The following is a 20,081-nucleotide window of genomic DNA, read 5'->3' as shown; positions in this document are numbered from 1 at the left end:
AAAAATAATCATTCAGCAATGACACATTAAAGGGTTAGTTCACCCAAAAATGAAATTCTGTCATTTATTACTCACCCTCATGTCGTTCCACACCCGTAAGACCTTCGTTTATCTTCGGATCACAAATTAAGATATTTTTGATAAAATCCGATGGCTCAGTGAGGCCTCCATTGACAGCAATAACACTCCCTTTTTCAATGCCCATAAAGCTACTAAAACATTTTAAACAGTTCATGTGACTACAGTGGTTCAACTTTAATATTATAAAGCGACACGAATACTTTTTGTGCGCCAAAAATAACAAAATAGCAACTTTATTCCACAATATCTAGTGATGGACGATTTCAAAACACTGCTTCATGAAGCTTCGAAGCTTAACGAATCATTTGTTTCAAATCAGCGGTTCGGAGCACTAAGTAACTATTAAGTAACATAGTAACTTAATAGTTAGCATAAGTAACTATTGAAGTTACTTATGACATAATGAAGCCTCGTTTACTGAAATCATGGGATTTTGGCACTCTGAACCACTGATTCGAAACAAAAGATTCGTAAAGCTTCGAAGTTTCATGAAGCAGTGTTTTGTAATCGCCCATCACTAGATATTATGAAATAAAGTCGCTATTTTGTTATTTTTGGCACACAAAAAGTATTCTCATTGCTTTATAATATTAAAATTGAACCACTGTAGTCAAATGAACTGTTTTAATATGTCTTTAGTAACTTTCTGGGCATTGAAAAAGGGAGTGTTATTGCTGGCAATGCAGGCCTCATTGAGTCATCGGATTTGATCAAAAATATCTTAATTTGTGTTCCAAAGATGAACGAAGGTCTTACGGGTGTGGAACAACATGAGGGTGAGTAATTAATGACTGAATTTTCATTTTTGGGTGAACTAACCCTTTAAGGGCTCATTTACACAGAACGTGTTTTTGATTGAAAAATGCAAGACGCAGGCAATGGAAAGGGTGAAAAAGGTCTCGAGACGTGTTTTTTTAAAAGCTGAACTGATTTTAACTTGAGTGCCGCGTTTTTAGAACGCCATGTCATGCTCGAGATGCTGCAAAAGACGTAACACGTTAGCGCAATGGTCATACACATCCGTCTAGCGCGTTTACATAGAAAAACAATGGAAAAGTAGAGCATTGGAATGGAAGAACACATTCTGTGTGAGCGGCCCCTAAACTGATCAAAAGTGACAACAAAGAAATTTATAATGTTACAAAGGATATTTTGTATTCTTAAACAAATATCATCCTTATATTCATCAAAAAATCCTGAAAAAAAAAACATATATCATGGTTTCCACAAAAATATTAAGCAGAACAACTGTTTTCAACATTGATAATAATAAGAAATATTTATTGAGCAGCAAATCAGCATATCAGAATGATTTCTGAAGGATCATGTGACACTGAAGACTGGAGTAATGATGCTGAAAATGGTGGAATACATGGAAAACTGAAATTTTTGTCATATTTTATTATATACATAGTCAACCACTTGAAAAACAGCTCAATAAACAAAACAGCTTAAAAAAAAAAAAAAAAAAAAAAAGTAGATCTGTGCCGTCCAAACATAGTCCAAACATAAACAAGCAAATATTATTGTCTGACCAAAAAAATCAACCTTTACTGTAAACTGTAAGTTAATGGGGTTTTACAATTTATGTGTCCAGTAGACATCTATACAGTATTTTTCTCGGAAAGTAAAGTCTAATGTAGTGTAATGTTTCTTGTCAAATCTGGTATGAGACTTTCTTCTAACAGATGTGTTTTGTCTATAAATTGCTTTGACTCTTTGATCTTTGTTTAAACAGCCATGGATGCGCCCCAGAACTTGACAGCTAGTGAGATTAACCATCGAAGTGCCCTCATATCCTGGCAACCACCCATCGCGGACATCGATAACTACATGCTGACTTACAAAGCAGCAGACGGCAGTCGAAAGGCAAGCATAATGTGGATTTTACCTTGAGTGACAAATACAGATATAAAGTAATGCAATTGTAACACATATTTAGAAAACGAAAATAGGAAATAAAAATGCATGAATTATAGTGTGAACATTTTATTGGTGGTTTTGGTATTTTGCTGTTCACATTTCTGTGCTCGCTGCATTTCAGATTTGAACTTTAGTTGATGTACAGCCTGATTTATACTTTAAAAATGCTGGGTTAAAAACAACCCAAGTTGGGTTGAAAATGGACAAACCCAGCGGTTGGGTTAAATGTTTGCCCAACATGCTGGGTAATTTTATTTAACTCAACTATTGTTTAAAAATTGCTGTATTGCTTGCTTATAATGAACCCAAAATTAACATTTATTAATATGTTTAATAAATTAACATTTATTAATATGTCTAATAAATGAACATTTATTAATAAGTTTAATTAATACAATAATGAAAACAATAAACATTTATGAAATTGCTTATTAATAAATGTTCACCTTTTGATTATTATTGTTGCCTCTAGTAATTATGTGTCTGATTTTTAATTTCCACCCTATTTTGAGTTCATTTTAGGCCAGCCATATAGTCATTTTTAAACAATAGTTGGGTTAAATAAAACTGCCCAGCACGTTGGGCAAACATTTAACCCAACCGTTGGGTTAAAACAACCCAATCGCTGGGTTTGTCCATTTTCAACCCAACTTGGGTTGTTTTTAACCCAGCATTTTTTAGAGTGTATAAAAACTTCATACTTAACAAACTACATCCAACAGAGATCAACCATCTAATCCAATAGATTTTTAAATTGGAAAAGCTCATTCAAAGCTTATTCATATTAATTAAATAATTTTACAAAGTCATTTCAAAGTCTATTAAAGACTTCCCTGAAACAATTTCTCTGAAATTATACAGTAAATACAGTATCTGTTTCAAATAATTGCATTACTTTTAATGCATGATCACTGTCCTATAATTTTTTTAGCCTGACTGGAAAATGCAATGATGGAAATGACGTTGTGGATTATAATCTTTAGATTTATGTTGTTATACACAGACACACACGATCAATGCAACCGAACACTCTGACCTAGTAGCCAACTGTTAGTGTTTGTATCCGTCCAGTGGGTGTCAGTGGTGCACAGATGATATAAACCCTGCTGGTGCATCTTACACATAAAAGCTTTCTCTTTCCATTAGAGCCAGGTTGGCATCTAATCCTGAGAGTTTTGATAATAACAGACAATATGGGAATTACCAAAAAATAATAATGCAGTGTCAACATCCACTATGTGTTGCCTCAGCCTTTATTTCAAATTCAGGATTGTGAAGGAATCAAAATGAGAACATATAAATGGAGCCAAACAGCAGCTTCCCTAATACAATTACCTGCTCAATATCCTCTGCATACTGAGCAACCTTGATGCAACTTCATTAAATCACTGCTGTGCTGCATAATTCACATTACACGTTGATCAAAAGGTGTGACTTTTCCTTGAAAAGGATGAATATGGAATCAAATGTGCCAAAGGCTTTCACTGTCCATCCAGGTCCATGATAAATCCTCAGAGTAAAAGTTCTAAAAAGGCACAGAAAATGAGTGGCACATTAGTTTGATAAAAGTGCATTTCTCAAAAACAAAAGAGGGGAAGTGAACTGTCATGAGCTAAAGACCAAAATAGAAACGCCGTTTCTCCCCAGCAGCACCAGTGCCTGATAAGACTCTTCCTCCCCCATCATGGGCTTTAGAGCTGCCAATCATATGGAAGAAAAACACTGGGAGGAAAAGCATTGTATGAAAAGCTCCCAACAGTAAGCTGCTTCGGATCACAACAATTTGCCAGGCAGTTCCTAAAGTGATTGTGATCTATGTTCTGTTTGTTTATGAGGAATATCTTTCCTTCCCACAATGCTAAGAGCTTCTGTTCTTTGTATCTCTAGGCATGTTTTCCACAAAACCGCTCTGCCGCCGAGCAGTTCTTTGTTTAGTTTTGGTCTACGCTGTTTGAACAGAGGTGATGTACTAATGCCTCGACGTGCCTGCGGATCAGTAGACTGTGTTTGATTGTGTTTTAGGAGCTGATCTTAGATGCCGAAGACACATGGATCCGTCTCGAGGGGCTGGCGGAGACCACCGAATACACTGTGAGGCTGCAAGCCGCCAGAGGATTAGAGACCAGCGCCATTGTTTCTACTTCTTTCACAACAGGTGCAAATCTTCCACATCTCCTGTAAACTTCAGATCGGGTTCGTTCACCTCATTAGGTACAAACGCACACTATCGCCCCATCAACGTCATCAAGTGCAAATCAGTAGCGACACATTCAATGCATCTGTTCGCATCTTGCTTCACCCTCATTTATTGCCTTGTGTTTCTGTGACTTTACAAGCACCCTACTTCCAAAGATAGCATTTCATAACGTCCCAGGCAGAAATCAACAAATTTATACTCCATTGTCGTGGCAGCGATGCAAATCACCGCTCATTAACCTCCCAGTGACCCTTCGCTTTCTTTTGCTCTGTTGTTTTGTATGTTTCTTAACCCTTTTCCTCCACAGGAAACCGATTGTTTCCCACGCCTCAGAACTGTGCGCAACACCTCTTGAATGGAGAGTCCCTAAGTGGAATCTACACCATCTACATCAACAGAGACCTCAGCCAAGGTGTGCAGGTTTACTGCGACATGACCACCGACGGAGGCGGCTGGATAGTGAGTGAGAGATCTGACTATGACATCTGAGCCCTGTCTGTATTGTCTGTACGTTTGGCACAATGTATGATTTACACAAAATCCCACAATGCCATATTTTAGGACTGGCCCCTGTTGAAATGACCAGCTTAGACAAGCATTTTTGTTTTTCAAGTTAGTGCTGGAGTATCCAGCATAGCCATGCTGTTCACAAGCAAACAAGTAGATGAAACATACTGTTTTAGGTTAACCAACCAGAACTTGGTGTCAACACCAGAACATATACAGCCAGAGTCCAAAATATCTGTCTGGCAGGTGAATAGAGAAATGAGAAAGTTTATTGGACATAAAGATGTCTTACTGGCCATACAGACTTACACACACACACACACACACACACACACAGACATATATATAATATATATACACACACACATATTATGTAAACACAAACTTTTATGATAGATGTGATTAATTGATTTGACAGCACTAATATATACATATATATATATATATATGGTCAGGTCAAAGTGTCTGAATAATTTTTGGTTCCAAATTTTTATCAATTTTACTGGTAGTCCACTGTATGAAGAATTTTTGGGTATAATACGTCACAGTTTACTTTATTTTGCTATCCTCACTTACATAAATGAACTATAGTGTCCTGCACCCACTAGTAAAAATATATCAAAAATATAAAAAATGTCTGAACAATTTTTGGTTTGACTGTATATACTTATATACATATGCTTATATACATATACATATACATATATACATAAAACAACGTAAATATTACAAAATGTGACATTAAACAGGTAAAGTTACAGCGGGAGTCCGCGTCTCTCTTGCCTCCCCTGAGCCCATTGACTTTTAACAGACACCCTAAAGCTTGCATTGGGTTTGATGGGGAGTAATTGAGAATGAATGGGGGGAAGTCACATGAGAGGAGGCAATGCCTCCATCGCACAATGATTGGATATGATTGGTTATGGTTGAAAATGATTGGATTGTGCTATAAATCCCACTTCTTGTTTTCGTGCGCGTTCACGTCTTTGCAAATCGGTATAAATGAACAAAATGATGGCGTTAATGGGAAGACTTATTAATAAGTAATCAACTCACCTTTTTAGATAGCACCGCTTTGTCACGTCAAAATCAAACTTGAAATGGCCTGAAGACATGATGACCAGTGTTTACCGAGCTTGATGACTGATGATCCGAAAATAAGTTGACTATTAAAAAGAACAGTTGTATGGAGGACTAAACCTATGGAGGACCAAACCTGCAGAAATTAAAAATAAATAAATTATGTATATTTAACCAGGAAAATGTGACAACATTAAGTGTAACTGGGACATGAATTTACATTTGATTTATAAAAAAAAATAAATAAAACATTAAGTGAGGACTTTGCCTCCTCATTTCGGAACATCACTGCACACCACTGATATATTATTATTTAGACATTTTATTATCATATACAAGATCATTTTATTATTACCACAAACAAAATAAGCCACTCTTTGCCACTCATTAAAACCACATGGAAGTCTGGAGAAAAAAAAAAAACTATTTCTGATGATGCCTTTTACTCCTGAGGAAAAAAAAATTTCTTTAGTAGACATACACCACTTACATCAGCAAAGGTCAGACTATCGATTTTATAATTTGACTTGAACCATATAATGATGCTGCTCCCAATAAAGTTAGCGGCCAATTGGCAAATATCTATATAATCACATTTGGCAGATCACAAGTGTAAATTTTGGGCCTTGTCTGTATCCCACACCAGAGACCAGTGTCCAAAACACAATTGCCCATTCTGGTCTTTTCAGCAGGGTCTTTTCTGGTCATGACCACCAACACAGCTGCCTCTATTGCAGATGCCGTCATCCCAAAGTAAAATGACACTGTTGGGATAAATTGCCATTCATGTGCTCCATATTGCCCTAAACGCATTATATTTAATTGGCATAGAGTGTTGTGTGGTAGCTGTACCTCTGCTGATTGTGTTTCAGGTGTTTCAGCGACGTCAGAACGGTTTGACTGATTTCTCCAGGAAGTGGAGTGACTACAAGATCGGCTTTGGCAACCTGGAGGATGAATTCTGGCTCGGTGAGAAGACGTAAAATACACTTGAATTATAGGCAGAGCAGTTAGAGCTGTCTGGAAAAAAAGCGTGGTGACCCATTAAAAATATGGTCGTTTTAGGCCTCATTAATCTCTTCAGGCAGATCTAAATTTGATCAGCACTTTTCTCGCAAATGTATGAGTTTTATTTAAGCATCAATCCCTTTAAATGTAACTCAGTGATGAGTGCTCTTGACTAGCAATCAGAAGTTTGCTTCATTTAAATATTGCATAGGCATTTTGGAAAACCATCTAGCTCAATCCTAGTACTTAACTCTAACTTGCTCCAGGGACAGTGTAAAACTTTCCTATTTGCTTGCATTATACGGAGCACACTTTCAAATGAGGGACAGTGTTGTGCTGTTCTGAATAAAGATGAAAATAACACAAAGTCTTCTAGCGCTGTGAGAGGCTGCATCAAAGCACCATCCTTTGAAATTGTCCATGTGCCCTTCTGCATACGGTATCTAGTGTTTGTGTGGGCTCTGTGCTTCAGGACCCCTCAGTCTGACTCTCAGCTTTCAGATTCTGTTTAAATGATCCGGTAATTATTTTCATCAAAATCCAATTTGATGGAAAACAATAGAGTCCCTTTTCCTTTTTATCCCTGATGCATAAATCTTATTAGAAAGCTATAATTATATTCATTAAAATTCGGGGGGAAAAATGGCATTTGTGCACAGCACGGATTTCAGAGCATTGTCTCAATTACAGATAAAAAGTAAACATTACAAATTATGCCTCTGCAGACATTTAGGCCTGGATAATATGTATAACTATATTTAGTGTGGAAGGAGCTCATTTGAAAGATTTCAGTTCCTGAGCAGAAAGTAAATGCTGTTTGCAGCAGTGCTGCATTGGACGCGTGCACATGCCTTCTTGGAACGTTTAAAGAGCGTTGTCTTCACATACTATATACACATAGACATTTAAAACAATGAAATCACTTTGTGGCTGTTATGTTGGCGTAGTCATTATTGTGGTAAATGCAACTACTGTAATCACATATATGCTTTCTTACCAAAGTAATAATTAGCAGCGCTAGGCGGTATATTCTGTGTGACCAGTAGGTATTTTATTATAACCCTGTATAACCACAGCGTGAATTTAAAAAAACAGATACCAAGCTGAAAATAGCCTATTCTGTGTACTGCATCATAGATGAATACTTACATTATTTATATATATATATATATATATATATATATATATATATAGTTTTTGTTTTTTCAACAGTGAGACACTCTGCTTGTGTCTGGTGGAAATATGGTGTAACTATAGGTTGGTTATGGTTGTTTATGATATCACAACTTTGTTTATGATATCACAACAGCTATTTATAAAATTCTGTGTTGAATCTTTTGCTTTTCAACCCAGCTGTTATGTAATGTGAAGCTGTTTTTGTAATGATGAAATTGTCATTCATTTGGGGAAAATCTTTTGTTTTCGTTTGTGTCTATCAAGTTCCATATACAAATCAAATTAAAGGGTTAGTTCACCCAAAAATGAAATTTCTGTCATTAATTACTTACCCTCATGTCGTTCCACACCCGTAAGACCTTCGTTCATCTTCAGAGAGGTATATGATTTGTCCATAGACAGCAATTTAACCGACACTTTCAAGGTCCAGAAAGGTACTAAAGACATTGTTAAAACAGTTCATGTGACTACAGTGGTTCAACCTTAATATTATGAAGTGACGAGAATACTTTTTGTGCAGAAAAACAAAACAAAAACAACGACTTTATTCAACAATCTGTTCTCTTCCCTGTCATTATTCTTACGCAGGTAAGCACAGTGAAGGCTTCCATGTTTACGTCCAAATGCCGGCTCAGTATTGGCCAAAGCTGATCACATGAGCAGCATGAGGCATGCTAGTGATGCTGACGCAGGAGTTGGCCAATAATGAGCCGGCGTTCTGATGTAGAATCTGGAAGTGCTGAACGTAAACAACGTATGAGAATGATGCAGAAGAGAAGAAATTGTTGAATAAAGTTGTTATTTTTGTTTTGTTTAGTATTCTCGTCGCTTCATAAAATTAAGGATTAACCCCTGCAGTCACATCGACTGTTTTAAGAATGTCTTTAGTACCTTTCTGGACCTTGAAAGTGGTGATTATATTGCTGTCTATGGAGAAATCCTCTCGGATTTCATCAAAAATATCTTAATTTGTGTACCGAAGATGAACGAAGGTCTTGCGGGTTTGGAACGACATGAGGGTGAGTAATTAATGACAGAAATTTCATTTTTGGGTGAACTAACCCTTTAATAAAGGCTGTTTTAATTTTTTATTATTTGTTCTATCAATCAAAGAATCCTAAAAAATTATGGTTTTCACATTAAGCAATACAACCGTTTTCAACACTAATGATTAGAAATGTTTCTTGAGCACTAAATCAGCATATTAGAATGATTTCTGAAATAAATTACATTTTAAAATACTTTAAAATAGAAAATGGTAATAATAAAAAATAGAAAATTTTCAATTGTAATAATATTTCATAAAATAGATGTTTTACTGTATATTTGATCAAATAAATCTTTGTTTAACATTACATTTAACAGTAAGATATTGTACACCAAAATACTAATATTTCATACTAATACCACGATTTAAATAAAATGCTACCTTTATATACGACTTTGGTTATACCACATAATCTACTTACTTTGTTAATATACATGAATTACAAAAAAAAAAAAGAAATCCTTCATTGTGGCCCCTGAGCTTTCAAAAGTCATCCACCCCTGACATATTGAATTATTGAGAGTATTTTTTTTTTACACATTGTAGCATGTACTACACACCTTTCCTTTTAGCTGCAAACTTTTACTGACCTACAAACACTGTCTGTTTATCAACCACACACCTCGGCAGATAAACTTTGCTGCCCTGCTCCATTCAAGCATTCAAAGAGGAGAGCATGTCTGTTTTCCTGTTCTGCTTCTCACTTCTGCACTTGTAATTCCTTACCTGGTCATGACACACAGTTACTCCTGAATGGTGTATTTAAGTAATGGGGCTGGGGTTCAACCATGCAGATAGGACAGTGCTGTAGAGATATGGTGTTATGGAAGAAGGCACAAAGTAATTCAGAAAAGTAATAGACTCCGCTGGTCTGTTTGCCATTATTCCATTGCAAGAGATTTGCAGTCTTCCTGAACTGAGAAAAAAAAAAAATTATTTTCTTTGCAACACATTTGAAAATTAGAATGTTTTTCCTCTGAGGTCACTGGAATGATTTTGCATTTTCAGTTTCTACTTGAAATAATGCTATGATAATTGGTGTACAGACTGTTCTTCTACCACATAAACCAATCTAAACCAGACTAAATGGTTTAAAATGGTTAATTTTACTCTCCAACACACATTTCACTGGCTTGTTTTCCAGTTAAAAATATTTATTAATTATATTGATTCTTTTTTATTATTACTATTATGTTGATTACACCTTGGGTAAATAAATTTTCCAGTTTTAAGCAAAAATCGTATAATATTTAGTGAGGTAAATGCTTAAAACAATGCCATTAGGATAATAAAATGTGAAGTGTGCTGTTAAAGTGCAGTACTCTGCCCAAAATGCTGATAAAAGTAATAAGATTCTGTAGTATTTTAGATATCATACCATGTGATGCCTGGCTGATTTTAATCAAGTAAAAACACACTCACTTGCTGAGATTGTACTGATTGGGTCTGTAAAAAAATAGCGTGCATGCTGCTATTTAATGAGTCCCCCCCCCCATTTTTTTTACTAATCTCATTACAACAATGGCTGCCCTTAAAAATGCTCTTCGGCCATGTCTGGTGATTCAGATCGTTTCCCCTCACTGTTACAGTTCATCAGCCTTCTGCTTCCTAGGTTCATTCTATGACTTTAAATCCTGAGGTGGGTTTAAGGGCTTAGTTACAGTTCAGCACATCCTTGTAGACACTCACGAAATAGATGGAGTTCTATTATCAAGAGACATCTACGCTATCAAAAAGTGATTGTGTCTTTAGCCAGACAGGGCATTTCTCCACTGCACAGTCAGAAAATTTGATTATCTTCAATAAACAGACTGTTTATCTGCAGTCTTTTGCTGCTTATCTTCACAACATATAAGAGTCAGAGAGAGTAAGATGGACCACCAAACAGGAGCACTGCTTTTATATTAAATTATGGGCTCTTATCAGTGTGGACCATATTTGAAGACAACATTTTCACATGTTATAGGGCTGGAACACAGAGATGGGATGTTTGGATGGTAGATAGGTGTGTTCCTATGAACATGTTTTTTTCCATTTCTCCATGCAGGGTTGGACAACATTCAGAAGATTGCAGCTCAAGGTCGTTACGAGCTCCGCATTGACATGAAAGATGGCCAGGAGTCCGTATATGCCAACTATGACAGGTTTTCCATTGGAGATTCCAAGAGCCTCTACAAACTGAGGATAGGAGAGTATAATGGCACTGCAGGTGCGGCCGGAGGACATTTGGGCATTTATTTTACATACATTGAAAGGAAATTCATTTCTGTCATTAATTACTCACCCTCATGTCGTTCCACACCTGTAAAGTCTTTGTTCATCTTCGGAACACAAATTAAGATATTTTTGATGAAATCCGATGGCTCAGTGAGGCCTCCATTGACAGCAAGATAATTAACACTTTCAGATGCCCAGAAAGCTACCAAAGACATATTTAAAACAGTTCATGTGACTACAGTGGTTCAACCTTAATGTTATGAAGCAACGAGAATACTTTTTGTGCGAATCAGTGGTTCGGAGCTTGTATCAAACTGCAAAAGTCACATGATTTCATTAAACGAGGCTTCGTTACATCATAAGTGTTTCGAAATTTCAGTGGTTCACTACTGGGGGGCGTGACTTTGACAGTTTGATACACGCTCCAAACCACTGAATTCAAAACAAAAGATTCGTAAAGCTTCGAAGCTTCATGAAGCAGTGTTTTGAAATCACCCATCACTAGATATTGTTGAATAAAGTCGTTATTTTGGGGTTTTTTTGGCGCACAAAAAGTATTCTCGTCGCTTCATAACATTAAGGTTGAACCACTGTAATCACGTGAACTGTTTTAAATATAACTTTAGTAGCTTTCTGGGCATCTGAAAGTGTTAATTATCTTGCTGTCAATGAAGGTCTTACTGAGCCATCGGATTTTATCAAAAATATCTTAATTTGTGGTCCGAAGATGAACGAAGGTCTTACGGGTGTGGAACGACATGAGGGTGAGTAATTAATGACAGAATTTTCATTTTTGGGTGAACTAACCCTTTAACTAATAGATATCAGCTTACTTCGCCGGTTAATTGATTACATTAAGAATATTGTATTACACGTTTTCTAAAATGTTTCAATATGCAAATTAGGTGTTATCTAATTAAATATGCACTAATTTGCATACATTTCTAGAACAAAAATCTGAATATTGGATGAAGTCAGGTTTAAAATTCTTGTTTCATTTTTTTTTGACATATTAGAGTCAAAGGTTTTTTATCTCTCTTTATTACTCCATAAATCAGAAAATACTGTCAACAGCCAGAAAAACGTTGTATAAAATCAGGCAAATTATATATCAACAAACCCCTCTTAAAACCTTCAGAATATAGATGGGAATAAAAGTCTGGTGTATGTAAGTTCTGCTGAAGTGGAGATTTCTGACTCAGCAGGAGAAAAATCTCATGTTGAGAAAACGGCCTTTAAAGATATGTACTGTAATTGAAATCTACAGACACAAATAGATAAAGTCCTATAAAAGATACACTTAAAAATGTATTTTGGTTGTTTTCTTTCCACCAGTCTGAAAAAAGCACTTTATGAAAAGCCAAAAAGTGACAGAAATTGACAGGTGTTTGAAAAAACAGTGTTTTTGCCTGAAGTGTCTCCCATTAAACATTTAAAACAAGCCAAAGATGATCTCTTCTTAGTGGTTTTGTATATTTAAGCATATTTGTTGTAATTATGGTCTCTTTTTTACCCCAGGTGACTCTCTGAGCTACCACCAGAGCAGACCTTTCTCTACCAAGGACAAGGACAATGACATCGCTGTCACCAACTGTGCAATGTCCTACAAGGGGGCCTGGTGGTACAAAAACTGTCATCGGGCCAACCTTAACGGAAAATATGGAGAGTCCAGACATAGTCAGGTAAGCCAGGTAGTCCTAAGCCCTGGACTGAAAGGTCTGGTATATCCACATAATTAGCCTAAAGTTGCGGTCACATTTACTGTTGTTCTGTGAATTTTCTCAGGCGAAATCCAGTCAATTCAGTAGAAATCAATGCAATAGGGAATTTCCAGTGAGGGTGGAAGGTTACTGGATTTTCTGTGTTGACCAACAGAAAGCTACTTGGTTTGAACGTCCAATGCTCTGTGTGAGCCGTGCTTCATACTGTACATTGCTAAACTATTGACCTTTTTGCATTTGGCTAATCTGATAAAATGCATTGTTTCCAACACCTATACATGGAGTTGCAATCTGCCTACACATGCAAACTCTTACAGGAACTTAGTACCTTGATTGCTATCTTAATTCAGCTATTTAATCTTACACCTTAAGCCTTTGTGAGTTGTGACTCACTCTGTGTGGTTTTGTTTGCAAGGGCAGGCGCTAAAGACAGGAAACATGCAAGAGCTTTCAAAGCAAACTGAAAGCAAATAAAGCTTGATATGTGAGAGTCACAGGCCAACGGATAAAAATATTCTAGATCCGTCCTTGCTCAATTGCATTGTGTCATGTCCTGTTGTTTCACTGTCTGCTTTCATTTCAGCTTTCTCACAAACGTTAGTGAGTTGGTGTAGCTTATAACCGATAAGGTCTTTTTTTTTTATTGGTGTCTGTGGCATTTATTCACAGAAGCAGAGGTTAACACTCTAATAAAGTTTATAATAAAAATATTCTTTTGAGAGATGTTCTTGACTTTGTGAGGTATTTCAGTAGTAATAACATTGAATTGCAATAGGCAATTGCTATTTGTACATAAATTGTATCTTTTTTGCATTTGGATAGATACTGAAATGTACATTATCAACATGATAGAATCCAAAACATTTTTCTTTTGTTAACTTACCTACGAATTAAACAGATCTTTACAACTTTTATGGCAAAACTGAATTTTTTTTTTTGTATTTTTATTTATCGGCTATAACATTAAAATAATTATTGGCTTATTAGTATTAACTAGGATTTTAATATCGGTGCATCCTTTATATTCTTTGAACCTCATAGGATTCATAAACATTTATACACTTCTTAAGTTGTATGTACATAAGAGTTATGCTAATACAATGTTAGTATGTTGATTTTTTATGTTTCATTGTCTGTCTAAACATATGACAGTGTATCTGTACTAGAACCACACTTTATGTATAAATACCTATAGTACGAATTCTAATGAGATCACATTAGTTAATATAACTGTTTGTGTATTAACATTATATGTGTTTGACTTCTGCAGGGTATAAACTGGTATCACTGGAAAGGCCATGAGTTTTCCATCCCTTTTGTGGAGATGAAGATGAGACCTTTCAACTACCGCAGCATCAGTGGCAAGCGGAGGAGGTCCACCCATTAATCCACCGTCCTACTAGCTGTTTCTATTTTAAAACGGGGCAACGAGGACACAAGGAGCGATGTAACTTATTTAAATCTTTGAATGACAAAATCCCTTTGACGAATGTCTGTTGTAAATTGTAAACTTTGAGGTTCGGTGACTTTCTTATGTGTAATGCTATTCGTTCAGTTCTGGGAGAATGAAGACTAGGTAATGTCTGGTATTGTTCAGCACGTTTACAGTGTGAGGCCTGCAGAAAGAACCTCATTATTAAGTGAAGAAAAGAGATAATTTCTCCCTTTGAGATAAAAGATTTTAGAAGAAAAATGAATGCCCATAAAAATGAGATGCTTCTATTTTTATAAATGATGAGAAATACCTTTAAAAAGTAACTGAATGATCTTCATGTTCATGCGACCAATTACAGTGTTAGATTTTGCATTTACTCCACCCTGAAGCCAACACTATTTCTTTTATTATTTTTTTGTAATTTCATCTCATATTTAAACTTACATTAACTGTTGAAGCATTGCAGGGGATGAAGTTCTTACACTGTTGCAAATACAGGGTTTTCTGAAAAGACAAAAACACAAAATGCTATTATCATTGAAACCTCAGAAACCAAAGAATTTTTCAGTATCTGAGGTCAAATCAATGGAAGCTTGTTTCTGCCACTGATTACAAAAATTAAAAAGGTAATTGCGACTTTTTATCTCACAATTCTGACTTTTTTCTAAGAATTGTGTGATATAAACTCGCAATTGCGAGATGTAAAATCATAATTGCATGATATAAAGTCGCAATTGTGACTTATAAACTGAATTGCGAGTTATAAAGTCAGAATTGCGAGTTATAGTCAGAATTGCGAGATATAAAGTCGCAAATGCGAATTATAGTCAGAATTTCAAGATATAGTTGCAATTGTGAGTTATAAAGTCAGAATTGCAAGATATAGTCACATTTGCGAGTTATAAAGTCAGAATTGTGAGATATAAAGTCACAATTGCAAATTGTAGTCAGAATTTCAAGATATAGTTGCAATTGCAAGTTAAATTCAGAATTGCGAGTTATAAAGTCAGAATTTCAAGATGTAATCGCAATTGTGTGTTATAAAGTCAGAATTGCGAGTTATAAAGTCGCAATTGCGAATTAAAGTCAGAATTTCAAGATATAGTCACAATTGTGAGTTATAAAGTCAGAATTGTGAGATATAAAGTCGCAATTGTGAGTTACAATCAGAATTGCGAGATAAAAAGTTGTAATTGTGAGTTATAAAGTCAGAATTTCAAGATATAGTCGCAATTGTGAGTTATAAAGTCAGAATTGTGAGTTATAAAATCAGAATTGCGAGTTATAAAGTCGCAATTGCGAATTAAAGTCAGAATTGCGAGATAAAAAGTTGTAATTGTGAGTTATAAAGTCAGAATTGTGAGATATAAAGTCACAATTGCAAATTGTAGTCAGAATTTCAAGATATAGTTGCAATTGCAAGTTAAATTCAGAATTGCGAGTTATAAAGTCAGAATTTCAAGATGTAATCGCAATTGTGTGTTATAAAGTCAGAATTGCGAGTTATAAAGTCGCAATTGCGAATTAAAGTCAGAATTTCAAGATATAGTCACAATTGTGAGTTATAAAGTCAGAATTGTGAGATATAAAGTCGCAATTGTGAGTTACAATCAGAATTGCGAGATAAAAAGTTGTAATTGTGAGTTATAAAGTCAGAATTTCAAGATATAGTCGCAATTGTGAGTTATAAAGTCAGAATTGTGAGTTATAAAATCAGAATTGCGAGTTATAAAGTCGCAATTGCGAATTAAAGTCAGAATTGCGAGATAAAAAGTTGTAATTGTGAGTTATAAAGTCAGAATTGTGAGATATAAAGTCGCAATTGCGAGTTAAAGTCAGAATTGCGAGATAAAAAGTCACAATTGTGAGTTATAAAATCAGAATTGCGAGTTATAAAGTCGCAATTGCGAATTAAAGTCAGAATTTCAAGATATAGTCGCAATTGCAAGTTAAAGTCAGAATTGCGAGTTATAAAGTCAGAATTTCATGATATAATTGCAATTGTGAGTTATAAAGTCAGAATTGTGAGATATAAAGTCGCAATTGCAAGAAAAAAGTCAGAATTGTGAGATAAAAAGTCGCAATTATCTTTTAAATTGTTTTATTCCATGGCAGAAACAAGCTTCCATACAAATCAGACTAAACTGAAACAAAAAAAAGGAATTACTGCAAATGCTTTTCAATCAAATAATTTCTCCCATATTTTATTTTAATTGTATTTTATTTTAAATTGTACGATTTTGTGCAAGGCTGATTAATAGTAATAATATGACCATCCCACATCAGAGTTTTATTTAGGTCAGTCTAAAAGAACATATAAGCTGGCCTGAGAGCACTGATATGTACATATGAAGAACTCATATGGAGAAATTTTACATAGCTCTGTCTCACACTCCATGCTTTAGAGTGTTTCAAATGTTTTTGTTCCTGTAGACTTAGAATAATTGTGTCCATCTGTGTCTTGATAAATCGTCTAGGTTAATAGCAATTCGTAGTTGAGTGCAGGAAAATTGCAGTCTGTGTTTGCCACTGCAGTACTACATGCAGAGTGAAGACCGTCTGAAGGGTTCTTTTCATACATGTTTCTATTCCTTTCATACAGAGTCATTCTAAAATGCAGTTGGGCAGACACCTGCTGACAAGCAGTCAGGCTTGAGCTTTCAAGACTTGGCGTGTAGGTCATAAAAGCAATGCAACTCCTAGCGCAACTTAGAACATAGTCTTTCTACTTTAACTTTTTGTACCTGACAAAACTATATGATTTCATTCTGTAGTTTAACATGTCCTCAATGTATTTTGTACAGTGATTGAAAGGTTTGTGAAGGAGTACAACCATGAGATATTTTTTCTAAACCTTTCCTCATGCGCTGTAACACTTACCTCATGCTGCAAATGATATTTCTTTTTCTAGTAGCACATCTCTCTTTCATTTCTGAACTAGAGGGTTTTTTGTCTAATTAGTTCAATGAAGTTGTAATATATTGTTTTCTATGTATTCTTTTTTTTTAAATATTGAAACAACAGTAGCATAATACAGATAATGCTAAAATTTCATTAAAACGTTTAAAGAGTTACATTGGGCAAAACCAAAAGAGAATTTTGAAGAATCTTTTTGGGTGTCAATAACGTCAAATGTTATTGTAACCACAGAAAATACTACAGTAAGTGGTCCCAAACACCAAAATCTTTGAAAAGTCTTTACATTTATTTTTAAGTCAGATTTAAAATTCCAGTTCTTCTGCTTCAGTATATCTGCATGCTCTGCCCATTTGTGTAAGGCCATAGATAAATATTCTCCAGTTCTCCAGCGTTCTGCTTCTCTAACAACACCTGTTTCCCATAGTCACAAATCTCCTAATGAGCCTCTTCTGAGAGACAACACTATGATGTTTTCAAAGAGTATCTACCCTTTTCCTTTGCGTCTATTTTTTTCTTTACTTTTTGAAGGATAACATTAGAGAGTGTAGCAACAGCTGGGATGGGAACTAGAAACCAAGTAAATTCTTAATCAGCTCAAGCTAATTGCATTTAACACTGAAAATGACTTACATTTTGCATGCACCAGAAGGCATCATTTTCACTGTTCTGTGGAGAACATGGGTGGAAATATGTGTGCCTTCTTGTGTTTTCTAACTCTTTTCTTAAGCAAACTAATTGTTTGTAAGTTCACAGGAAGCAGCCCTTCTAGTTATTAATGATAAGAGGAACAGAGACTTCAGTTTGCGTAAAAATGATTGAGACCACTTCTCAAAAGAGAGAGAGAGAGAGAGAGACGGGCAGATTTTCCTTCATTATTCATTGACTCAGCATATGGTGGAGACACTTGAAGTCCCCTCCATTCTGACATGCCTCCTATCCACCAAACCACTTATGGCTCAAGATTCACCATAGAAACTCATGTTACACATAACACTTGGAACTCTAACTCTGTGTTATATAGGCAACTAGGTCATTTTTACCACTCTCATGTACATTTATTTAATTTTGAACATGATAGGATATTGTAAAAATGCCCTACATTTTGTACCTAAGTGAAAATGTGTTTAGCATGAACACTAATGAAGCAGGTAATGTGTGGTCTCTGAGACATTTCTCCCTAACTTGCTAACCACATTGTCAGATAACCTCGGATATTATTGTAACAGATCGGATTAGCTCTAGTTGAACTTAAAATGTGCTGTATAGTTCCTTTTTTAATACATTTTCTACACATTAATAAAATATTTAAAATACAAAATCTGAGTTTGATTGTGAAGTGATTTGGGGGTATTTGTAAAGCACCACTGCAGGTTGCGTAGCCGATTAAAAGCCTATGAACGATAATCATTTTGTTAAACATACTCATCCCGCATATCTGTAAAACAGTTGCTAAATATTTATTATACAACAGTTAGCTGGGTAGGACCTGATTACATGTAATCTGGATTATGTGATCAGATTCCAAAAAGTACTTGTAATTACTAGATTATATTACATTTTAAAATACTCATAGTCAGACTACAGTTAGTTTTACTGATTACAGTATCTCACAGAGGTGAGTACACCCCTCACATTTTTGTAAATATTTTATTATATCTTTTCATGTGACAACACTGAAGAAATGACACTTTGCTACATTGTAAAGTAGTGAGTGTACAGTTTGTATAACAGTGTAAATTTGCTGTCCCCTCCAAATAACTCAACACACAGCCATTAATGTCTAAACCACTGGCCACAAAAGTGAGTACACCCTAAGTGAAAATGTCCAAATTGTAAAGTTGTCCAAGCTGTACACTCACTACTTACATTGTAGCAAAGTGTCATTTCTTCAGTGTTGTCACATGAAAAGATATATTAAAATATTTACAAAAATGTGTGGGGTGTACTCACTTCTGTGAGATACTGTACTTGAATACATATTATTCACACAATGGCAGTAAATCATTATTGATTCAACCTAATTCTTCTTTTTCATGTTTTAAATATTACTTTCTATAAAAAATAATAAATTTAAAAAAGCATATCGCTTATATATATATATTCAGAAAGTTTTCTAGTTTGTGAAATTGGATACACAGACCAGCCACTAGTCAGGTGGCTGTAATTACATGGAAAATTTAGTGAATCACAAAGCATTTGATCACTGGATTTTCAGAAATCATTTCACATTTAAGAAGTGTTTTCTCAATATTGCATATCAAATTGGCTCCTGACAAACAAATTATTTGAATTATCGTTCAACACGCTTGTCAGTCTGTGCATTTGTGGTCGGGGGAATTTTTAGGATTTAGTCTTTTTCTGGAGGATTCACTGATATAGCAGTAGGTAGCCAAGTTTATGAGTGAGTCATTGAATCATTCGCTCAAATGATTCATTCAAAACATTGTTTCATGAAAAAAACACTGTGTTGCTTGGAAACATGAAACTGTTGTCACTTTATATTAGGTGGCCTTACTACCATGTACTTGCATCAAAAAATAAGTATAATGTATTTATCATGTTCATATTGTATTGCAAAACACTTTTGCTGCTATTGAGGTGGGACACAGGTAAGGTTAGGGACCGGTTTGGTGGTATGGGTAGGTTTAAGGGTGGGTTAAGGTGTAAGGGATGGGTCAACAGTGTAATTCTAAATGTAATTACAGAAATCATAATTATCATTATAGTATATTAAAGAAAACGGCACTAGGATTCACTCCTTTTTAACAA

General features: G+C 35.2%; 1 protein-coding gene across 2 annotated transcripts in view; it reads left to right on the top strand.

Annotated features, from left to right (window-relative positions):
* tnr (tenascin R (restrictin, janusin)) overlaps window positions 1-18,630 on the top strand; it is a 164,007-nt gene extending 145,377 nt beyond the window's left edge. The window contains exons 18-25 of one of the 2 annotated variants that reach the window (XR_007926226.1): window positions 1,820-1,950; window positions 4,027-4,159; window positions 4,509-4,660; window positions 6,661-6,757; window positions 11,068-11,229; window positions 12,756-12,919; window positions 14,229-18,111; window positions 18,162-18,630. Coding sequence is in view for 1 of the 2 variants with exons in the window: in XM_051870686.1 (XP_051726646.1) it covers window positions 1,820-1,950; window positions 4,027-4,159; window positions 4,509-4,660; window positions 6,661-6,757; window positions 11,068-11,229; window positions 12,756-12,919; window positions 14,229-14,345 (956 nt within the window). In the remaining variant the exon portion in view is untranslated. Of the gene's footprint in view, window positions 1-1,819; window positions 1,951-4,026; window positions 4,160-4,508; window positions 4,661-6,660; window positions 6,758-11,067; window positions 11,230-12,755; window positions 12,920-14,228 lie in introns of both variants that reach the window. The other variant, XM_051870686.1, reaches the window with a different exon arrangement.
* The last annotated feature ends 1,451 nt before the right edge of the window (window positions 18,631-20,081 follow it).

Source organism: Ctenopharyngodon idella, chromosome 2 (assembly GCF_019924925.1).
Source record: "Ctenopharyngodon idella isolate HZGC_01 chromosome 2, HZGC01, whole genome shotgun sequence".
NCBI lineage: Eukaryota > Metazoa > Chordata > Actinopteri > Cypriniformes > Xenocyprididae > Ctenopharyngodon > Ctenopharyngodon idella.
Note: the sequence above shows the minus strand (reverse complement) of the source record. Positions and strands in the feature narration are given on the sequence as shown.